Below are 18,005 nucleotides of genomic sequence, written 5' to 3' on the forward strand. Positions count from 1 at the left end.
AAGAGCAGCAAAATTAAATCGAGGGAGACCATGGAAGATGTGAGTGGGTGGAGAGTACAGAATAGCTATCGTGCGAGTGAGAATTCCCTTGTGAATACTGTCCCCATGAGCATCCAAAGTTATAACCTCAGTCCTGTAGCATAGTGGCTAGCGTGTTTGCCTCGCGAGAGGACCTAGGTTCGATTCCCAGGCGGGGCGAAACCTTAAGCAGGTTTCCTTACTCCACACGCCTCTGTTTACCTCGCAGTAAGTAGGAACTCAGTTGTGAGTCAATTCGTGGATCGCTTGCCCTTAAAAAANCTGCAATAATAATTTCGGTCACTCAATCCACGACTGTTCGTGGGGACGGACGCTGCTGTGCGCAATTGGCTGCCGCGTTTCGCCCACAAAACATACGATCGATTCGCTCTACAGAACATCCTGTGAAGAGCTTTGAGGCATCTCAGCAACGTGATGAGGCGCGATCTCAAATACAAGGAGTACTATATCATTGTTGTAACTTCTCAGTCGTTCACGTCTTTACTCAACGTCCTCAGATTTGTGAGCCTGCCACAGCCGGTGTGCCTAGAACGCTCCGTCAGCTACACCATCCGGATGGAGTTCAAACGCTACATTTCACGGGAAAAGATACCCGGGGCCAATATTCTGGTGGATTCTGTGAGTAGTGCAGGCTGACTGCGGGTTGGGCTTGAATAAGCGCGAAAGCACGTGGCGTAAATCATGAAATATTCAATCGGGGAAACATTTATTCTGTCGGGCAACCAAAGAGATTGGCCACCAACACTCTACGCTGTTCTTCTATCCTGCATCTCTCCAGATAACTGTTGTTGTTAGTCGATTTGCGGATCGCTTTTCCTGGGTTAATAATCCCTCCCCGCCCCACCCCCCAAAAAAAAACAATAATAATAATTTGGCCACTTCAATCCATTATTGTTTGTGGGACGCTGCTGTGCGCAATTGGCTGTCGCGTTTCGCCCACAAAACATACAGTCAGTTCGCTTTGCAGTATATTCTGTGAAGTTCCTTGAGACGTCCCAAAGTCGTGATGAGGCGCTGTATCAAATGCAAGGATTATTATTATTATTATTATTATCGTTGATAATGCATAAGGCACAACAGGAAGTGATATGTCTGTCATGGATGCATCTTCCTGTGATCTTCTCCTGTAATTTGTTTGACGGTCGGACAGTGTTGGGTGGGAGGCAGGGAGTAGAGGAATTGCACTGATTCAGGGACCGTGGTGAGAAGGTGGTTTTGATGCACTGATTCCTCGCTTCCAGATGGTTCTGATTCCTCGCTACTCTGCAATGGAGATGTTCATCGCTGGAGACCGAGGGTCTATCAGCCGGAGGGAGACCTTCGAGCGCTACCGTTGCCATGACCACAGCAGGAACATCGTCAAGTCTCCGATGACCGACATCTGTGCCAAACTCATAAGCAGTTTGTCGGCCATTATCCACGACGGAGCCCTGTGTAAGTCTGAAGACTTATCCTTCGGTTGAGACGTTAAACCGAGGTCCCGTCTGTCTGTTCAGGCGGACGCTAAAGATCCCGTGGCAAAAAAGAGAAAGGAGTTTCTCTCTCCCAGTTTCCTGGCCAACAATTTCCTCTGATAAAATTGATCACTCACTTCCCGGCTGTTCGTGGAACATTCCTGTGGGCAAATTGGCAGCCTCGTTTGCCCACAAGACACACAGTAACTGCAGTTTACAGTATATCCTGTGAAGCACTTTGAGATCTGGGAATCCCCATTAGTGGTTGAAGCCTCCAATTTGGCTCCACGTCCTTTACTGTTGACCGAGCAGCGTTCCCAAACCTGGAAGTTCCAGGGAAGGAATTAATAATAATAATAATAATCCTTGCATTTGATATAGCGCCTTATCACGTCGTGTTCGGACGTCTCAAAGCGCTTCACAGGATATACTGTAAAGTGAAGTGACTGTGTGTTTTGTGGGCGAAACGCGGCAGCCAGTTGCACACAGCCGCGTCCCCACAAACAGTCGTGTCGTGAGCGACCCACATTTTTATTTTGAAGGGATCGTTAATGGGGGCAAAATGTAAATTTGGCAACTCGGGGGCGTTTTGATTTCCTTCCCTTTCTGCTCAGCAGAATTGAATTGACAATGGCGATGAGATAAATTAGGCCCAAACCCATTCGGTACACCGTTAGCCAACAAACTGGGGTGGGTGGGGGAAACCTCAATCCCATCTGTCTTACTGGGACTCCAAGCGAGGTTCCCGGAATGAAATCAGCAGTAGTGACCTTGTATCTGCTGTTTCTCGACGGTTCTCCCTGTCCATTTTATTCGGATGTCGTCGCCATTAGATCGACTTTTACACGGACCTGGTGCTGTGTTGCGGTGTCTGTAACGAGCGTTTTGTTCTTCAGCTTGCCAATGTGACCCCCAAGGCTCGCTGAGCTTGGTGTGTGACCCGAACGGAGGCCGCTGCAGATGCAAGGCCAGGGTGATCAGTCGCCGCTGTCACCAGTGTGCTCCGGGGACCTACGGGTTTGGCCCCACGGGCTGCAGATGTAAGTAAACCGGAAATGTCCCGCTGTTGACTTGTGCCGTCTGTTTCTTGACCGAGACCCAGGAAAAGGCCTTGAACTGGACTGAACAACTCGGAGATCCCCCGAATCCTCCACTCCACCGTCGGCAGCTGTACCTTCAGCCAATATCCCCCCCCGAAACTTTGGAAATCCCTCTTTCGACCCCTTTCTCCTCACCCCCCTGCCCTCCCTCCTTCCCCATCTTCAGGCCTCGCATGAAGACCTTCCTTTTCGACTGCGCCTACATCCACCCTCCCCCTTCCCCCTGGCTCGGCCTCGGGCTCCGCCATCGTTTAGCTCTCCGGCGTGGAGGGCACTATACAAGTGCAAGTTGTTGTTGTTGTTGAGATGTCCCAGGTACGGTCTCCATTGGTGCTGAGTACCTGATGTCAATAGGGGTGATAGTTGGTGACCTCAGTGGCCTTGGGCTAGAGGATGGAAAGGTGACGTCATCTGACGCCCTGCTCCTGATCCCTGGCCGGTGAACCCTGTGGGAACGCCGTTGTTCCCGTTGTTTCACGAAGCGGCCACACGGGGGGTGGGGGAGCAGCGATCGAAACCCCCGGCTTTTTCTAATCGTAGCAGGTCATGTGTGGAGGTCTTTGCGGAGGTTTATAAGCTTCGATCAGGCTCGGCTGCGAGCCCAGCCATCAGCACGTGGCAACGGCCGCTTGGGTGATGCCCTGGAGAGCACCCAGCGCCCACGGAAAGCTACCCCCGGCATGTCGGCACCTTCGGGATTCCCACGCAGTTTACGCACAGTAATATATAACTCAGCTTGGCCCAGTGGTAGCACTCTCTTGTTTGTTGTCGTTGATGTTATAATAATAATAATAATAATAATAATAATAATAATAATCCTTGCATTTGATATAGTGCTTTTCACTTCGGGAAGACGTCCCAAAGCGCTTCACAGAACACACTGTAGAGTGAATTGACTGTATATTTGTGGGCGAACGCGGCAGCCAATTGCGCACAGCAATGTCCCACAAACAGTCGTAGATTGAAAATGAACAATTTATTATTGTTTTTTTTTTTGGTTTTTGGAGGGATTATTATTATGTTGTATTGCACCTACACTCACTTCACTTTACAGTATAATCTGCGAAGCACTTTGAAACGACCGGAAGACGTGATAAGGCGCTGTATCGAACGCAAGGATTATTAGTAATAGTGCTATTATTATGACTGCACGGGTGGCGATGCTGTGAACCCTGCTGTGTAACCCTTTGCCTCTCGGACTAACCGAGACCTTTGCTCTCAGCCTGCAGATGCAGCTCAGAGGGATCATACAGCACGTCCTGCGACCCCTTCAGCGGCCAGTGTCAGTGCCGGCCGGGAGCCTTCGGGATTCAGTGCAGCAAATGTCAGCCCGGACACTGGGGTTTCCCAGCCTGTCGCCCGTGTCACTGCAACGGGCACACGGAGGCGTGCGAGCAGCTAACGGGCGCTTGCCTCAACTGCCGAAGCAACACCGTGGGGCCAAACTGCGAGAGGTAACCTCAGAACCAGACCATTTCCTGCAGAGTAATAGTCGCGGGCACAGAGGAGGCAGACACACTTGGGAGAGTATCATGGAGAATCATGCTAAAGGCGCTCTATCAAATGGAAGGATTATTATTATTATTATTATAGCTTGATCTCATCTCCCGAGGGAGGTAATTAACCCAGTGGTACAACCGGAAAAGCAAAACAGCTCTCCTTAAAACGTCCCTCCTCGAAAGTAATCTCTTTTAAGTAACAATCTCACTCGGAACAGCTCAAAAAAGGAAGATAAGCCGTGTGGCTTTGTTCGGTTGGGCTGCCTTGGTTCCCAGGTGGATTGGGAGCCCATCTGGTGTGGGAACTGGATCGACATTTCAGTCTTTTGTCCTCGTGGGTCTTTTTTTGTCCGTGGGCAAACCGCCTCTTTGACTGCCTGTCCGCCCGTCACGTAAGACCACGTGAGATTCGGGCGAAGGAAGCCCTTTGATCCAATCGGCCTCCAACCTGCCAGTCAGTCAGTCCCCACTGAGCTTCCCACTCGCACAACACTCTGTCTGTCGGTTTCCCTGTTTGAGACGGTTCAGCACGCTTGCTGTTGAATTGCACCTGGACTTAAGGTGCTTTCCTCAATCGCACACCGTCCTAACTCTGCCGAATTGGTGCATCAACAGAATCTTGAGTCGTTAACCATCTTTTTATGACTTCGGACGCCAATCTTTGGTCACCTGCTCCCTCCAGTGGCTGTTTGGTGAAACACTTCCCACCATTTTCCATCTCTCTGTCCCGATCCGTTTCCTAACTCTTAAGACGTCTCTGTCTATCCGTCGCCGAATGTTACGCGGAGAAATTGGGGGACGTAAAGAACCGCGGAATGCCCGTCCTCCGAACAAACGGCTGCGCTTGCGCCGCCATCGTGTGACCTGTTTAATATTGAGGAGGGAAATTGAAATTCTGCGTGGAGTCCGCTAGAGTGTGCGCCATTGCGTTCACACCAGCTGCGTTACAGACGTGTTAATATGAATTGGGTTTCCTCCTTCCCGTCACACAGATGCGTAGCCGGTTACTACGGAAACCCGGTGCTTGGCTCCGGGGACCATTGCCGTCCCTGTCCGTGTCCTGATGGACCCACCAGTGGCCGACATTTTGCTGCCTCGTGTTACCAAGAGCACAGGACAAGGCAGATTATCTGCAACTGCAACCAGGGGTACACAGGTAGGACAAAGTGAAGGGAGGCGTGTGGCGAGACTGAGGCCTATCTTAATGCTCGTCTTACATTTACGTGGGGTCCAGTGGTTAGAGCTCTCACATCGCAAGCGAGAGGACCTGGGTTCGATTCCCGACCAGGCAGGGCGAAATGTTGGGCACGTTTCCTTACTCCACACACACACACACACACACACACACACGTGCCTCTGTTTACCCAATAGGCGCCCGATTATTAGTCGATTGGCGGATCGCTTTTCCGGAAGTAATAATTCCTTCAAAAAAATAATAATAATGATAATAATTTGGTCACTTCAATCCACGATTGTCCGTGGGACACTGATTTGCGCAAGGGCGAAACATTGAGCAAGTTTCCTTACTCTGCAACCTCTGTTTGCTAACCGTACGCAGGAACCCAGTTTGTTAGTCGATTGGCTATTAGTCCCACTTTTCTGAGGGTAATAATCCCTTCCAAAAAATATAATAATTTGGTCACTCAATCCACGACAGTTTTTTTGGGGGACGCCGCTGTGCGCAATTGGCTGCCGCGTTTCGCCCACAACATTGGGACTGTTATTATTATTATTTATTATCATGATCGAAGCTCGACAACGGCTCTCGTTTCTGGGCAGGTTCCCGTTGCGAAGAGTGTGCGTCGGGTCACTATGGAAACCCTTCCCAGCGAGGCGGCAAATGCCTTCCGTGCCAGTGTAACCGCAACATTGACGTCAGCCAACCCGGATCGTGTTCCCGGCAGACAGGCCAGTGCCTCAAGTGTTTGTACAACACGGAGGGCCTTCAATGTGAGCGCTGCAAACTGGGCTACTTCGGTCAAGCGTCTCGAAGGAATTGCAGAGGTCAGCTCGAGAGCGCATCCGTTTCCCGAACGATTTGCCCTATCGAGGCTACTCGCCTTCGGAATTCATCGGTGGAGTCCTGTCGCTCGGTGGTTAGAGCCCTCGCCTCGCAAGCGAAGAGACCTGGGTTCGATTCCCGGGCGGGGCGAAACCTCGGGCAAGTTTCCTCCCTCCACGCCACGCGCCTCTGTTTACCCGGCAGCAAGTAGGAACCCGGTTGGTTAGTCGATTGGCGGATCGGTTTCCGGGGGATAATAATCCCTTCAAAAGAAAATAATAATAATTTCGTCACTTGAATCCTCGACCGTTTGCGTGGACGGGTGGGGTGGGGGGGGGGGGTGATGAACGCTGCCGTGCGCAATTGTCTGCCGTGTTTCGCCCACAAAACTTGACGGTGTGTCCCGCGAAGCGCTTTGCGACGGGTCGAAGACGGTGATGAGGCGCCGTGTCAAATGCGAGCGTTAATTATCGTTATTATTATTATGAAGTGTTACGGCGTCGGTTAATTTCTCACCGAGTTGGTGTGTGTGTTTTTTTTTTCGCCCTTTGTCGGGTGGGTGGGTGGGTGGTGGGTGGCGGTGGGGGGGGTTGGGGTTTTGCAGAGTGTGCCTGTAACCAGCTGGGCACCGACCACAGACACTGCGCGTCGAGGGACAGGTGTACCTGTGACCCGCTGACAGGCCAGTGCTCCTGTTTGCCCAACGTGATGGGGCAGAACTGCGACCGCTGCACCGCCAACCACTGGAAACTGGCCAGCGGAGGTGGTTGCCTGCCGTGCCAATGCAGCCCCGTCAACTCCTTCGGTCCGACCTGCAACGAGGTAAGTCCTCCGACTGGGCGGGAAACCCTGAACCCATCCCAACCCACCCACCCACCCTCCCACCCGCCCGCGCCGTCCCCGTGAGGCTTAAAAAAAAGTTACCATCCGTACCACCCGCCGGGCAGACGGTGAAGGGTTTTTACGCTTCAGTGAAAACCGTTTTTTTTCTTCTTTGCTCTGTATTTGCGATCAAAACGGCTCGATTGTCTGGAAGCCCAACTGTGTTATCGCTAGAGCAAAGGTGTCCCTCCTTCCAGCGACCGGCCGCCGAGAATGTCCCCTTTTTCCCCAACGCAATGCGGCTGCGAGAACGACGGGAGCCGCGAGGGTCGGCTGTGCGTGCAGTGTTTGGGCTCTGATGGGTAATATGACGGTGTGTGTGCGTGTGCGTGTGTGTCACTTGGTTGCAGTTCACGGGTCAGTGCCTGTGCCATCCCGGCTTTGGAGGACAAACCTGTACGGATTGCCAAGAGAATTACTGGGGAGACCCAAATACACAGTGTCGAGGTGAGCGTCAACCTGCAACAACAACGACGACGACAAATTATGTTTGTGCAGCGCCTTTCACGTCGAGTTAGATAGACCCGAACGGGAGTGGGGGGCGGTGGGATCAGGAGGGACGGAGGTGACCGAAGGTGCGGTCGAAGAGGAGAGTCTTGAGACGTGCTTTGAAGGAGGCGAGGGAGGGAACGAGGTGAAGGGACTGTGGGATGGAGTTCCACAGGGCGGGGGGAAGAGAAGCTGATAGGATAGATAGACCTGGAGCTCGCAAGCGAGAGACCTGGGTTCGATTCCCGGCAGGTCGAGACCTTGGGCAAGTTTCCTTACTCCGCCCACACGCCCGATACCGTGGGGACGCTGCTGTGCGCAATTGGCTGCCGCATTTCACCCACAAAATATAGACAGACAGACAGACAGACAGACAGACAGACAGACAGACAGACAGACAGACAGACAGACAGACAGACAGACAGACAGACAGACAGACAGACAGACAGACAGACAGACAGACAGACAGACAGACAGACAGACAGACAGACAGACAGACAGACAGACAGACAGACAGACAGACAGACAGACAGACAGACAGACAGACAGACAGACAGACAGACAGACAGACAGACAGACACTCGGACAGACAGACAGACAGACAGACAGACAGACAGACAGACAGACAGACAGACAGACAGACAGACAGACAGACAGACAGACAGACAGACAGACAGACAGACAGACAGACAGACAGACAGACAGACAGACATTCTGATGTTTCTGCAAAATCTGGTGCTAATTTATTTTTATCTGCTGTTTCCCTTCTCAGTGTGTGACTGCGACCAACAGGGCATCGAGACCAACCAGTGCGACCGAGGGAGCGGTCACTGCGTGTGCCGTCAAGGCGTGTCCGGAGTGCGCTGCGACCAATGCGCCAGAGGCTTCTCTGGAGAGTTCCCCGACTGTCACCCTTGCCACCAGTGCTTCGGAGACTGGGACCGGGTTGTCCAGGATCTGTCGGCGCAGACCAGGATTCTGATCGAACGAGCCAGGGAGATCCGGGTCAGCGGAGTCAGCGGAGTGTACGGGGACAACTTCCGCGTCCTGGAGGAGAAGCTGACGGAGGCTCGGAGAATCGTGACTGGCCGAAACGCCACGGCAGTGGCTGTGACCCAGCTCATGAACCTCATTGCTGACCTGCGGTGAGGGAAGCTCTTTGTGTCCACGTCTTTCGCGCCGTGAGCCGAGAGGTTGGAAAGAACTGGGCCCACAGCGCTCCTGTCCATCCCCCCGCTGTAACACCGCTGCCGTAATAATCCTTGTATTTGGTATTCGGCCTTTCAAAAACGATCACTTGCATTGGTATAGCGTCCCTCAGGTAGGGCAGAATCCTGGAGCACTTTCAAGTCAGGAGCACATCTTAAAGTGCTTCATCTCAAAGGCGCAGTGGAATGACTGTACTTTGTAGGCGAACAGGTTGGAATCTGCCCAGAGTTACACGATCTCAGCTGCGGACTTTTAAGGGGCCTCCAATTCAGCTCAGTGACTTTGGGCTGGAGAGAGGGGGCAAATTGTCAGGATTTCCACTACTGTCATTGAGCTCTGCTGGAAATTACCCCACGATTGGACGTTAGGGTACGTCATGCTCCGCCGGGAGAAGTGGTGGCAGAATCCATCGTCGCTTTCTAGAGGGACTGGATTGATGTGTGAACAGAAGTCATTTGCAGGGAGAAACGAGAGGGAAATGGGACTGAATAGATTTGCTTTTCAAAGAGCCGGTGCTGTCACGATGAGCCAAATAGTCATCTTCTGCCCTGTAAATCCGAACCGTTCAAACGTTCAGGGCGAAAGGTTAGGCAAATTTCCGTATTCCACGCACCTCTGTTTGTCGAGCAGTAAGTAGGAACCCGGTTGTGAGTCGATTGGCGATCGCTTATCAGGGGGGGGTTTTCATAATAACATGTCCAAAATAAAATAATAAGAAAATAATAATTTGGTCACTTCAGTCCACCACTGGGACACTGCTCGTGCGCAATTGGCTGCTATGTTTCGCCAACGAAAATCCTACGGTCAATTCACTTTACAGCGTATCCTGCGAAGCGCTTTGAGACGTCTCGAAGACGTGATAAGGCGCCGTATCAAATGCAAGGATTATTATTATTATTATCATCAACAAATCACTGGGTTCGCACATGAAGAGGAATAATGGAGAATCTCGCTCGTTTTCCAACAGGGACAAAATCTCCGAGACCACGGACACGCTGACCAAACTGGAGGCCGACCTAACAGAGGCCCAGGACCAGAACAGCAAAGCCAACAACGATCTGAATAACCTGGAGCGTGAGGCGCGAGCGGTGAACCACTCTGCCAAGGAGCTCGACCGCCAACTCGATGTCCTCAAACACTCCAACTTCCTGGGTAAGAGCTCCTCCTGCTTTTGCCAGGCAGACCAGCCGAGGCACCTTTCGAGAACAGATCGGGTGGATCTCTGCTAGAAAATAACACAATAATAAAAATAACCCTTGCATTTGATGCGGCGCCTTATCACGTCTTCGAGAACGTCTCAAAGCGCTTCGCAGGATATACAGTAAAGTGAAGTGACTGTAGATTTTGTGGACGATATCTTGGGGATACAGTATACAGTTTGGGACACAGTGTGTCAAGTGACCGCCAGGATGGTGGAAGGCAAACTAAATGGATGTTAGTCTTCTTTTGCTGAGCAATTTCTTATGTTCTTATAATAATAATAATCCTTGCAGTTGATATAGCGCCTTATCCCATCTCCGAGATGTCTCAAACCGTTATTTTCTTACGTTCTTACGTTCACATTGATCCATCCCCTAAATTCCTGATATTAAACGTGGGTCTGGTACGAGTCTCCAATTATCTCGGGCCGTGTTTGTGCATCAGTTCCTTGGGAGGGTTTGCGAAGAAAGAGTTAAGATCATCCCTAGTCAAGCGACCTTCCCTTCCTTTGCCGGCAGGCGCTTACGACAGTATCCTGGGCTCCCACAACCAGTCGTGTCAGGCAGAGCGCAGAGTGAACGGGTCCACCGTGACCTTCCCCAGCATTGTCGGCGAATCGGCCGACACCCGGCGCCGGACCGAGCTGGTGATGAGAGCCCGAAAGGACGAGTTTAACCGCAAGAACGCTGCTAACAGGCGCGCCCTCAACGACCTGTCCGCCAAAGTGCAAACACTCAATCTGAAGAAGATTAACGAGAAGGTCAGTGAGTTCTACCTTCCTCGATTGCGGGGGGTGGTGGGTGTGAAGATAAAAAATGCAAAATAAATACGGTTTGAATAACTTGCATTTATATCGCGTCCCTCACTCGGTAGCGTTCCAGAACCCTTGATAGTGGCCGAGGACGATGCTGAGCTGGGATATACACACATATATATAATTTCCTCCGCTCCACCATCGGTGGCCGTATCTTCAGCCTCCGCTCCCCGAAACTCTGGGACTTTCTTCCCTCAACCCACCCGCCCACGTGCTTCGTTCACGCAGGTCTGTGGCGCTCCTGGAAATCTGCTCTGCATAGAGAGCCCTTGTGGCGGAGCGGGATGTCGGGAAGACGATGGCTCGAGACACTGTGGAGGGATTAACTGCAACGGCGCCGTTGCCGTGGCTGATACCGCTCTCGATCGAGCTCAGCAATCGGAGGAGGAGCTCCAGAAAGCCATGAACGAGGTGGAGGAATTGTTCCAGAAGGTGAGCTCGTGACGCCCAGCATGTTTCGGGGCGAAATAATCATGTAGCGTGCTGTTCCGTTAAGTAATGGATCAGAACTTCGGGATTTAGGGCACAAGAAACTGATATAGCGAGCGCCTTATCAGGTCCTCAAGACGTCTCAAAGCTCTTTGCATAATATAGTCTTGTTGTGAGCACTTTAGAATCAGAGATGCATATATCTCACTGTATTTTACTGATATTGAACCAAATCTGCAAGCCCTTGGACCTTCTGGGAACAAATTAAATTACGAGTTCGGTTGAAATAAACATCGGGCTCCAGATTAGCAGAAACCTGAACAAACGTGACTCAGTCTCAAGTTTGGATTAATTTAATCGTAACGTAACATCGACTTCCCCTCCTGCAAGGATAATAATAATAATAATCCTTGCATTTGATATAGCGCTTTTCACGTCGGGAGGACGTCCCAAAGCGCTTCACAGAACACACTGTAAAGTGAATTGACTGTATATTTGTGGGCGAACGCGGCAGCCAATTGCGCACAGCAATGTCCCACAGACAGTCGTGGATTGAAAATGACCAATTTATTATTGTTTTTGGTTTTGGAGGGATTATTATTAGGCTCTGTGTGGAGTAAGGAAACTTGCCCGAGGTTTCGTCCTCTGCCTGGAATTGAACTCAGGTCTCTCACTTGCAAAGCGAGTGCTCTAACCATTGAGCTACAGGACTCCACGGTGTGAAATTTGGAGGAGTCTCAAAACAGTCACCAAAAAGCACAAAAATACCTTCAGCTCTGAATAACAATCTCGCTTTTAAGAACCCAGGGGTGATGGCTGTTATGGGAAATGGAAATGCCTTTGGGTATCAGGCTCTGTCGAGGTTTAATCTCAGGCACGCTATCAGTCCGGAATAATAAGAATATTTTTTTTTCCTCATTTAAGTGGTGCTGTATCTCAGGTTGTGGTTGTTGGTTGTATGTTTAATGCCCGAATTTGACTTCGATGTAGTAATAACGCAACATACAATAACAACTACTTGCATTTATAACCGTGTGAATCCTTAATCCTGGGTCTGTAAAAAATGTTCAAACGGCATGAAAGGATTTACACACAGTTTTTTTTTGTCAACTCGGTGACAAAAACTTTCACGAACTCGATGAAAGACTCCTTTGACAGCTGCACACTTTCTACCAACGTTGTCTTAAAAGATAGAACACAATTAATCATTCAAACCTCTGTGAGTCAGGACTACTGATTCACCCTGTGTCGTGGCCTTCACAAGTCAGTCAGAGTGGTTAAGGAGGAGAAATACTCAAACGCTCCCAAATAGTTCACAATGTAATAAAATGCAGTCGGCAGTTAGTTTTGTGTCGGTACGTTGCGACGTTCTGAAAGTCACGAGCCAAGTACAGAGTTTATAATAATCCTTGCATTTGATAGAGCTCCTTATCACGTCTTCGAGACGTCTCAAAACGCTTCGCAGTATATACCGTGAAGTGAATTGATTGTGTGTTATGCAGCTAAACTGTGAACGGCCTGTTGTTCCTGGCAGGTTGCCGAAGCTAAACTAAAAGCAAACGAAGCAAAACGAAAAGCCCAGGCCACCCTGGACAAAGCCAACGACACCAAGGATCGCATCAATCGCTCGAACAAAGAGCTGCGTGATCTCATCCAGCAAATCCGAGACTTTCTCACACGTAAGCAGGATTGGTTGGTCAGGAAGTGTCCCTTACGCGTGCAGCTCATAAACGAACACCACGTATATTGCAGGCTAACCTCCTGGAAATTTATTTGGATGCCACTTTCAACAGCGATAACAAATCGTATAGAGCCTTTCACTGTCCCAAGGCGTTGGACAGTCAAGGATGTATACCCGAGCTGGGGGTTGGGATCAACAACAACAAGATTCCATTTATAGAGTACCTTTCACATTGGGAGGACGTCCCAAGGCGCTGTGAGGGGTAGAGGGCAGGGAGGGTGGGGGGTGGGGGATAGGAGAGTGACCAATGGCGCGGTTGAAGAGGAAGGGTCTTGAGATGGGCCTTGAAGGAGGCAAGGGAAGGGGCAAGGTGAAGGGACTGTGTTATGGAGTTCCAAAGAGTGCGAACGTATTCGATATTTTCTGTTCCTCATTTCCATTTGTCAGTAACATTTCCCTACGACTATTATACACATATAATCATGTAATCTTCTGTGTTAAGGGTGAATATTTGGAAGCGACGAAACAGTAGTTCTGTTGTTTTGCACAAAATCCTTTTCGAGTGCGAGATGACCATTTATTGGGGAATGAATGAACGATTGAAGAAAATCAAACCCTTCTCAGTTACTCAAATCAATGTATTTTTTTTTCTCTCTCTCGCCTTCCCTGCAGAGGAGGGTGCAGACCCAGACAGTATCGAAATGGTCGCCAGTCGGGTGTTGGAGCTCTCGATCCCTGCGTCCCCTCAGCAGATCCGCTACCTTGCGGAGGAGATAAAAGACAAAGTGAACAGCTTGTCTAACGTGGATGCCATTCTTGATCAGACTGCTGGTGACGTCAGGAAAGCTGAGCAACTTCTCCAGGATGCAAGAAGGGCCCGGTAGAGTATAAATATAGAATGGTTCTGACCTGGTTTTGCTGAGAGGCGCGGAACAAATGCAAGGGCCATAGTGCAGGACCTTCACCGTAGTTATAATAATAATCCGTGCATTCGAAACAGCGCCTTATCGCGTTGTTGAGACGTCTCAAAGCGCCCTCACAGGATACGCTGTAAAGTGAATCGAATGTTTATTATGCGGGCGAAACGCGGCAGCGAATTGCGCCCGGCGGAAAAAAAGTAGGAAGGAAATCCGAATAAGTTTAACTGGCGTTAACCCAATGTGAAGTTTGAGTTTCGAGGCTTGCAGATTGTGGGAGGAATAAAGGATTGAGGGACGTACATAGTAATGAGTTCCATAGGACTGATATTTGGAGCCATAGCGTGGAGCGCTAATGAGGGATGGAGAGTGGGGAGGTGGGATGACCGAAGGCACGGTCGAAGAGGAAGATCTCGAGACGGCCTTGATGGAGGCAAAGAGAGAGGGGTGGTGGGGGGGTGGGTAGGGGAGGGGGGGAGTGACCCCGGGTGAGGGACTTGTCCGTTTTAGTCTGCTTGAAGATGTAGAGTGTTTTTTTTTATTGATTCGCAAGGAACCGTGCGGAGAACGTGAAGAACACGGCTGAGGCCGTGAAGCAAGCCCTGGAGGACGCACGCCGTGCACAACACGCGGCGGAGGATGCAATCCGCCGGGCGGCGGGGGACATCGAGGAGACCGAGCGGACGCTGAGCGGGGTGAGAACTGGGGAGAAAGAGGAGGGAGGTGGGCGCAGAGTAAACCAGAATCAGGCCAGCCAAGCTCGAGCCAGTTGAGATCACGAAAGGACCCAGTGTTGGAGGTGACTGGAAGGAACAGCGGACACCAAGTGTAGCTGCGAACAAACCCAATCGACTTTATCAGGGACCGCAACCAACATATCGGGTAAACCAATATTGCACCCACCACAAGAGCTCCCTTACCTGCTCCTCTCCAGGCTCCTAGTTCCTCAGGCAGATGAACCAACCATTCGCGACATTGACCAACGACCACATTTGACCTTCGTACAGCGCCTTTCACGTCAGGCGGACGTCCCAAGGGGCTGGACGCTCAGGGATCTGCACCCGAGCGGGTGTTTGGGATCAGGAGGGGTGGAGGGCGGTGAGGGTAGTGGTAGGTAGTGGTAGTCAACCGGCCAACCTTCTGATCGCACCATCCAAGCGATACAGTAGTAACGACTCTGCTTCCCCACCCGCCCGCTTTTAGATACAGACTGACACGGCGAACGCAGAGAGGAACCTGAACAATGCCATGGACCAGCTGGCACGGCTGGATGGCAGGATCGATATGCTGAAGATGAAACGTGCCAATAATAGCCTGGCGGCGTCAAGAGCAGAGGAAACGGCTTCAGTGGCCCAAGATAAGGCCAACGAGGCTAAGCAGGTACAGAATAATAATAATAATAATAATAATAATCCTTGCATTTGACATAGCGCCTTATCACGTCGTTGAGACATCTCAAAAAGCTTCACTGTAACACGGTTGTGGCTGTGTTTTGTAGACAAAATATGTGCGCAATTGGCTGCGAATGCGTGCAACAGAGACAATTGGATGGTTAACGTATCCAGGTTGAAATTTATCTGACTAATGTGCTGCAAAACGTAATTTGTCCGTGATTCTGTTATCAGATATTAGACGGGCAGCTCATAGACAAATACAAAATGGTGCAAGGTCTCATAGACCGAAAGGCCAGCACGATTATTGACGCCAAACGTAAAGCGGAACAACTTAGAGACGAAGCAAGACAACTCCTGAGAGATGCACAAAACAAGCTGGAGAGGTTGAATGGTAAGAGAAATGTACCAGGTGACACGATGCCACAGAAGTGTAACCTACAAAAGTGATTTGCCAATAAGAAAGTTCTTGGAGGACATTGGAACAGTGCAATGGGCTCGCAACCTAACCTTATAATAATAACAGTAATAATAATAATAATAATAATCCTTGCATTTGATAGAGCACCTTATCACGTCATTGAGTCGTCTGAAAGCGCTTCACAGAATGTATTAAAGTGCATTGATTGGCCGTATTTTGTGGGTGAAAGGCGGCAGTCAATTACACACAGCAATGTCCCACAAACAGTTGTGGATTGAGTGACCACATTTTTTTGTAGGGAGGGATTAATACCCTTTAAAAAAAAATAACCTTCCATCTTTGGGAAAATGCAATGGGTTGAATGCAGTGCAATCTGATAGTCGCAACAGTCTGCTAGTTGTAAGTATTAAATTGGAAATGGGTTTAGTTCAGCGCAAATTAAACCCCCGTTTAATTTGGCACTAAATTGCCAATCTCACTCAGAAGCCACAGCCTGGCTGATACAGAAATGTAACACATCTCAGTACAGTAAAGGGCTCTCTTTACAATTTATAATTTATAATTACAATTTATAATTTATAATTTATAATTTCGGTGCAGTCTTTCTTTGACACCGAGACGCTAACTGCGGATTTCCTTTTGCCCCGAACAGTGCTTGAACGGCAGTACGTAGTGAACGAACACGTTCTGGAGGGGAAAGCCCAGCAGTTGGACAAACTAGAAGAGAAGATGAAGAGCATCTTGAAAGCCATTAACCTGCAGATCCAAATCTACAACACCTGCCAGTAAATGGACAAATGCCAAATGACACAAATAAGCACTTGTAGTAGCTCTTGCGTTCAAACCCTTAGGAAAGCCGAAAGGATATTAAATCACCCAAATATTACATGGGGTATGGCTATCATTCAGAATCAGTCCGGTGTGCTGAAATTGTGTGCAGATTTTGCTTACGTAATACAGATTTTCCTGCGGTTTATCCATTGTTTGCCTGTACCTTGACTTATCCAGTCTTCTCTCGTGCTCTTTTCCGTGTGAGCGGCGATCTGCACTTTGGGCTGTAGCCCTTCACCAGTTTCTCAAGTGAAGCAACTTTTAACACATACAAGCGAGAAAAGTGTCTTAGTGAAGTCCCATCGCGTAGAGGTTCGTGTGTTTGTCTCGTAAGTGAGAGGACCTGGGTTCGAATCCCAAGCGGGGTGAAACGTTAGGCAAGTTTCCTTAATCCAACCACGCCTCTGTTTACCTATCAGTAAGTAAGAACCCTAGCTTGCTGGGGTAATAATCCCTCCTCCCCACAAAAAAATCGACACAGCATATCCAGATAAATGATGTTAAAATTGGGAATTATTTTGGATCATCAAAAACTCGAGCAAATAATCCAGCGACTAACAATTGATTCAATAGAGAAGTGATTTCCCAGACCAATTGGGGGCAATACGTCTCCTTGCAGATAAGCAAACCATGCCCCATAATAAAAATTATTATTAATCACTGCATTTGGTATAGCGCCTTTCGTGTCAGAAGGATGTCTCAATAAATGACGTTCACTTGTAAGTGGGCAAATTAGCACACAAAATACAAATTGGCTACAGCTCTGCCTAAAAATTCTTCAATCAGGAGTTGTTGTCCTGTCAGTATTAGTACTGCACTGTGCTTTGCCCAACTCTCACTCTGCCTTTTTGCTGTAGATTCTCTGCCTTCACCTCCTTCCATCTCTGTTTATCACTTCCGGACTCTTTCTCTTTCTCTCCCTGAACCTCTTTTCCTCTCCAAGGCTTTAATTTCCTGTCTCTCTCTCTATCTCTCTCTCTCTCTCTCTCTCTCTCTCTGTGTGACGTTTTCTATCCCTAATTTGATATTGCACAACGATTAGAAATGATGAGTTATTGTAGATGAATAAAATCCAATTGCTTGCAACTGTGTGAGGTTGCTATTGATGCACTGCATGCCCACAAGTAGATTCACAATTTTCCGATGCGTGCACCATACCCAGACCCCGAGAAAAATAGTTCATTCGGTTTTGTTAACCGAATCTGTGAAGAATTTTTCAACCGAGCATCATCGCACCTCTTCCGCCTGATATTGGAAAACACACAGAAAAAATTGCAATTTAATAAATAAATAAAAACGCACTTGAATGGCCCTTGAACGTGGAGCACTGCATCTACTTATTGCTTGACTAGTTTTTTTGTTTGCGTGAAATGGGTTTCAGAAGAGTAGTTAAAGGTGGCAATAATTTGTCTGAGGATTAGATAGTAAGAGTGATTACAATGCTCTGGGTTATTTCGGGATTACCTGTCAACCATTATTGCGAAGATATCTCTGTGTTGGAAAAATCGCCATCGTTCTGAACCCCCTTTCAAAAGAATCATCAGGATCACAAATTCTAATAATTAATTATCTTGGGTTTCATGTCCCTTACCGGACAACTAGAGCTGAAGTGTCAATGAATAACCCCCAACTTCTAACGTGCGGAAG

At 49.2% G+C, this 18,005-nt stretch overlaps 1 protein-coding gene across 1 annotated transcript in view; it reads left to right on the forward strand.

The window, feature by feature from the left end:
- The window catches only part of lamb2 (laminin, beta 2 (laminin S)), a 45,767-nt gene extending 29,140 nt beyond the window's left edge, over positions 1-16,627 (forward strand). Inside the window, exons 17-34 of the mRNA XM_007890390.2 lie at positions 537-657; positions 1,281-1,473; positions 2,390-2,533; positions 3,816-4,047; positions 5,085-5,248; positions 5,872-6,096; positions 6,699-6,916; positions 7,327-7,423; positions 8,238-8,610; positions 9,642-9,826; positions 10,393-10,634; positions 10,917-11,120; positions 12,652-12,796; positions 13,471-13,678; positions 14,269-14,410; positions 14,919-15,095; positions 15,341-15,500; positions 16,180-16,627. Of these exons, the coding sequence (XP_007888581.1) occupies positions 537-657; positions 1,281-1,473; positions 2,390-2,533; positions 3,816-4,047; positions 5,085-5,248; positions 5,872-6,096; positions 6,699-6,916; positions 7,327-7,423; positions 8,238-8,610; positions 9,642-9,826; positions 10,393-10,634; positions 10,917-11,120; positions 12,652-12,796; positions 13,471-13,678; positions 14,269-14,410; positions 14,919-15,095; positions 15,341-15,500; positions 16,180-16,316 (3,367 nt within the window). The 3' untranslated portion in view covers positions 16,317-16,627. The remainder of the gene's footprint in view (positions 1-536; positions 658-1,280; positions 1,474-2,389; positions 2,534-3,815; positions 4,048-5,084; positions 5,249-5,871; positions 6,097-6,698; positions 6,917-7,326; positions 7,424-8,237; positions 8,611-9,641; positions 9,827-10,392; positions 10,635-10,916; positions 11,121-12,651; positions 12,797-13,470; positions 13,679-14,268; positions 14,411-14,918; positions 15,096-15,340; positions 15,501-16,179) is intronic.
- The last annotated feature ends 1,378 nt before the right edge of the window (positions 16,628-18,005 follow it).

Source organism: Callorhinchus milii, unplaced genomic scaffold, assembly GCF_018977255.1.
Source record: "Callorhinchus milii isolate IMCB2004 unplaced genomic scaffold, IMCB_Cmil_1.0 Scaffold12, whole genome shotgun sequence".
Classification (NCBI taxonomy): Eukaryota; Metazoa; Chordata; class Chondrichthyes; order Chimaeriformes; family Callorhinchidae; genus Callorhinchus; species Callorhinchus milii.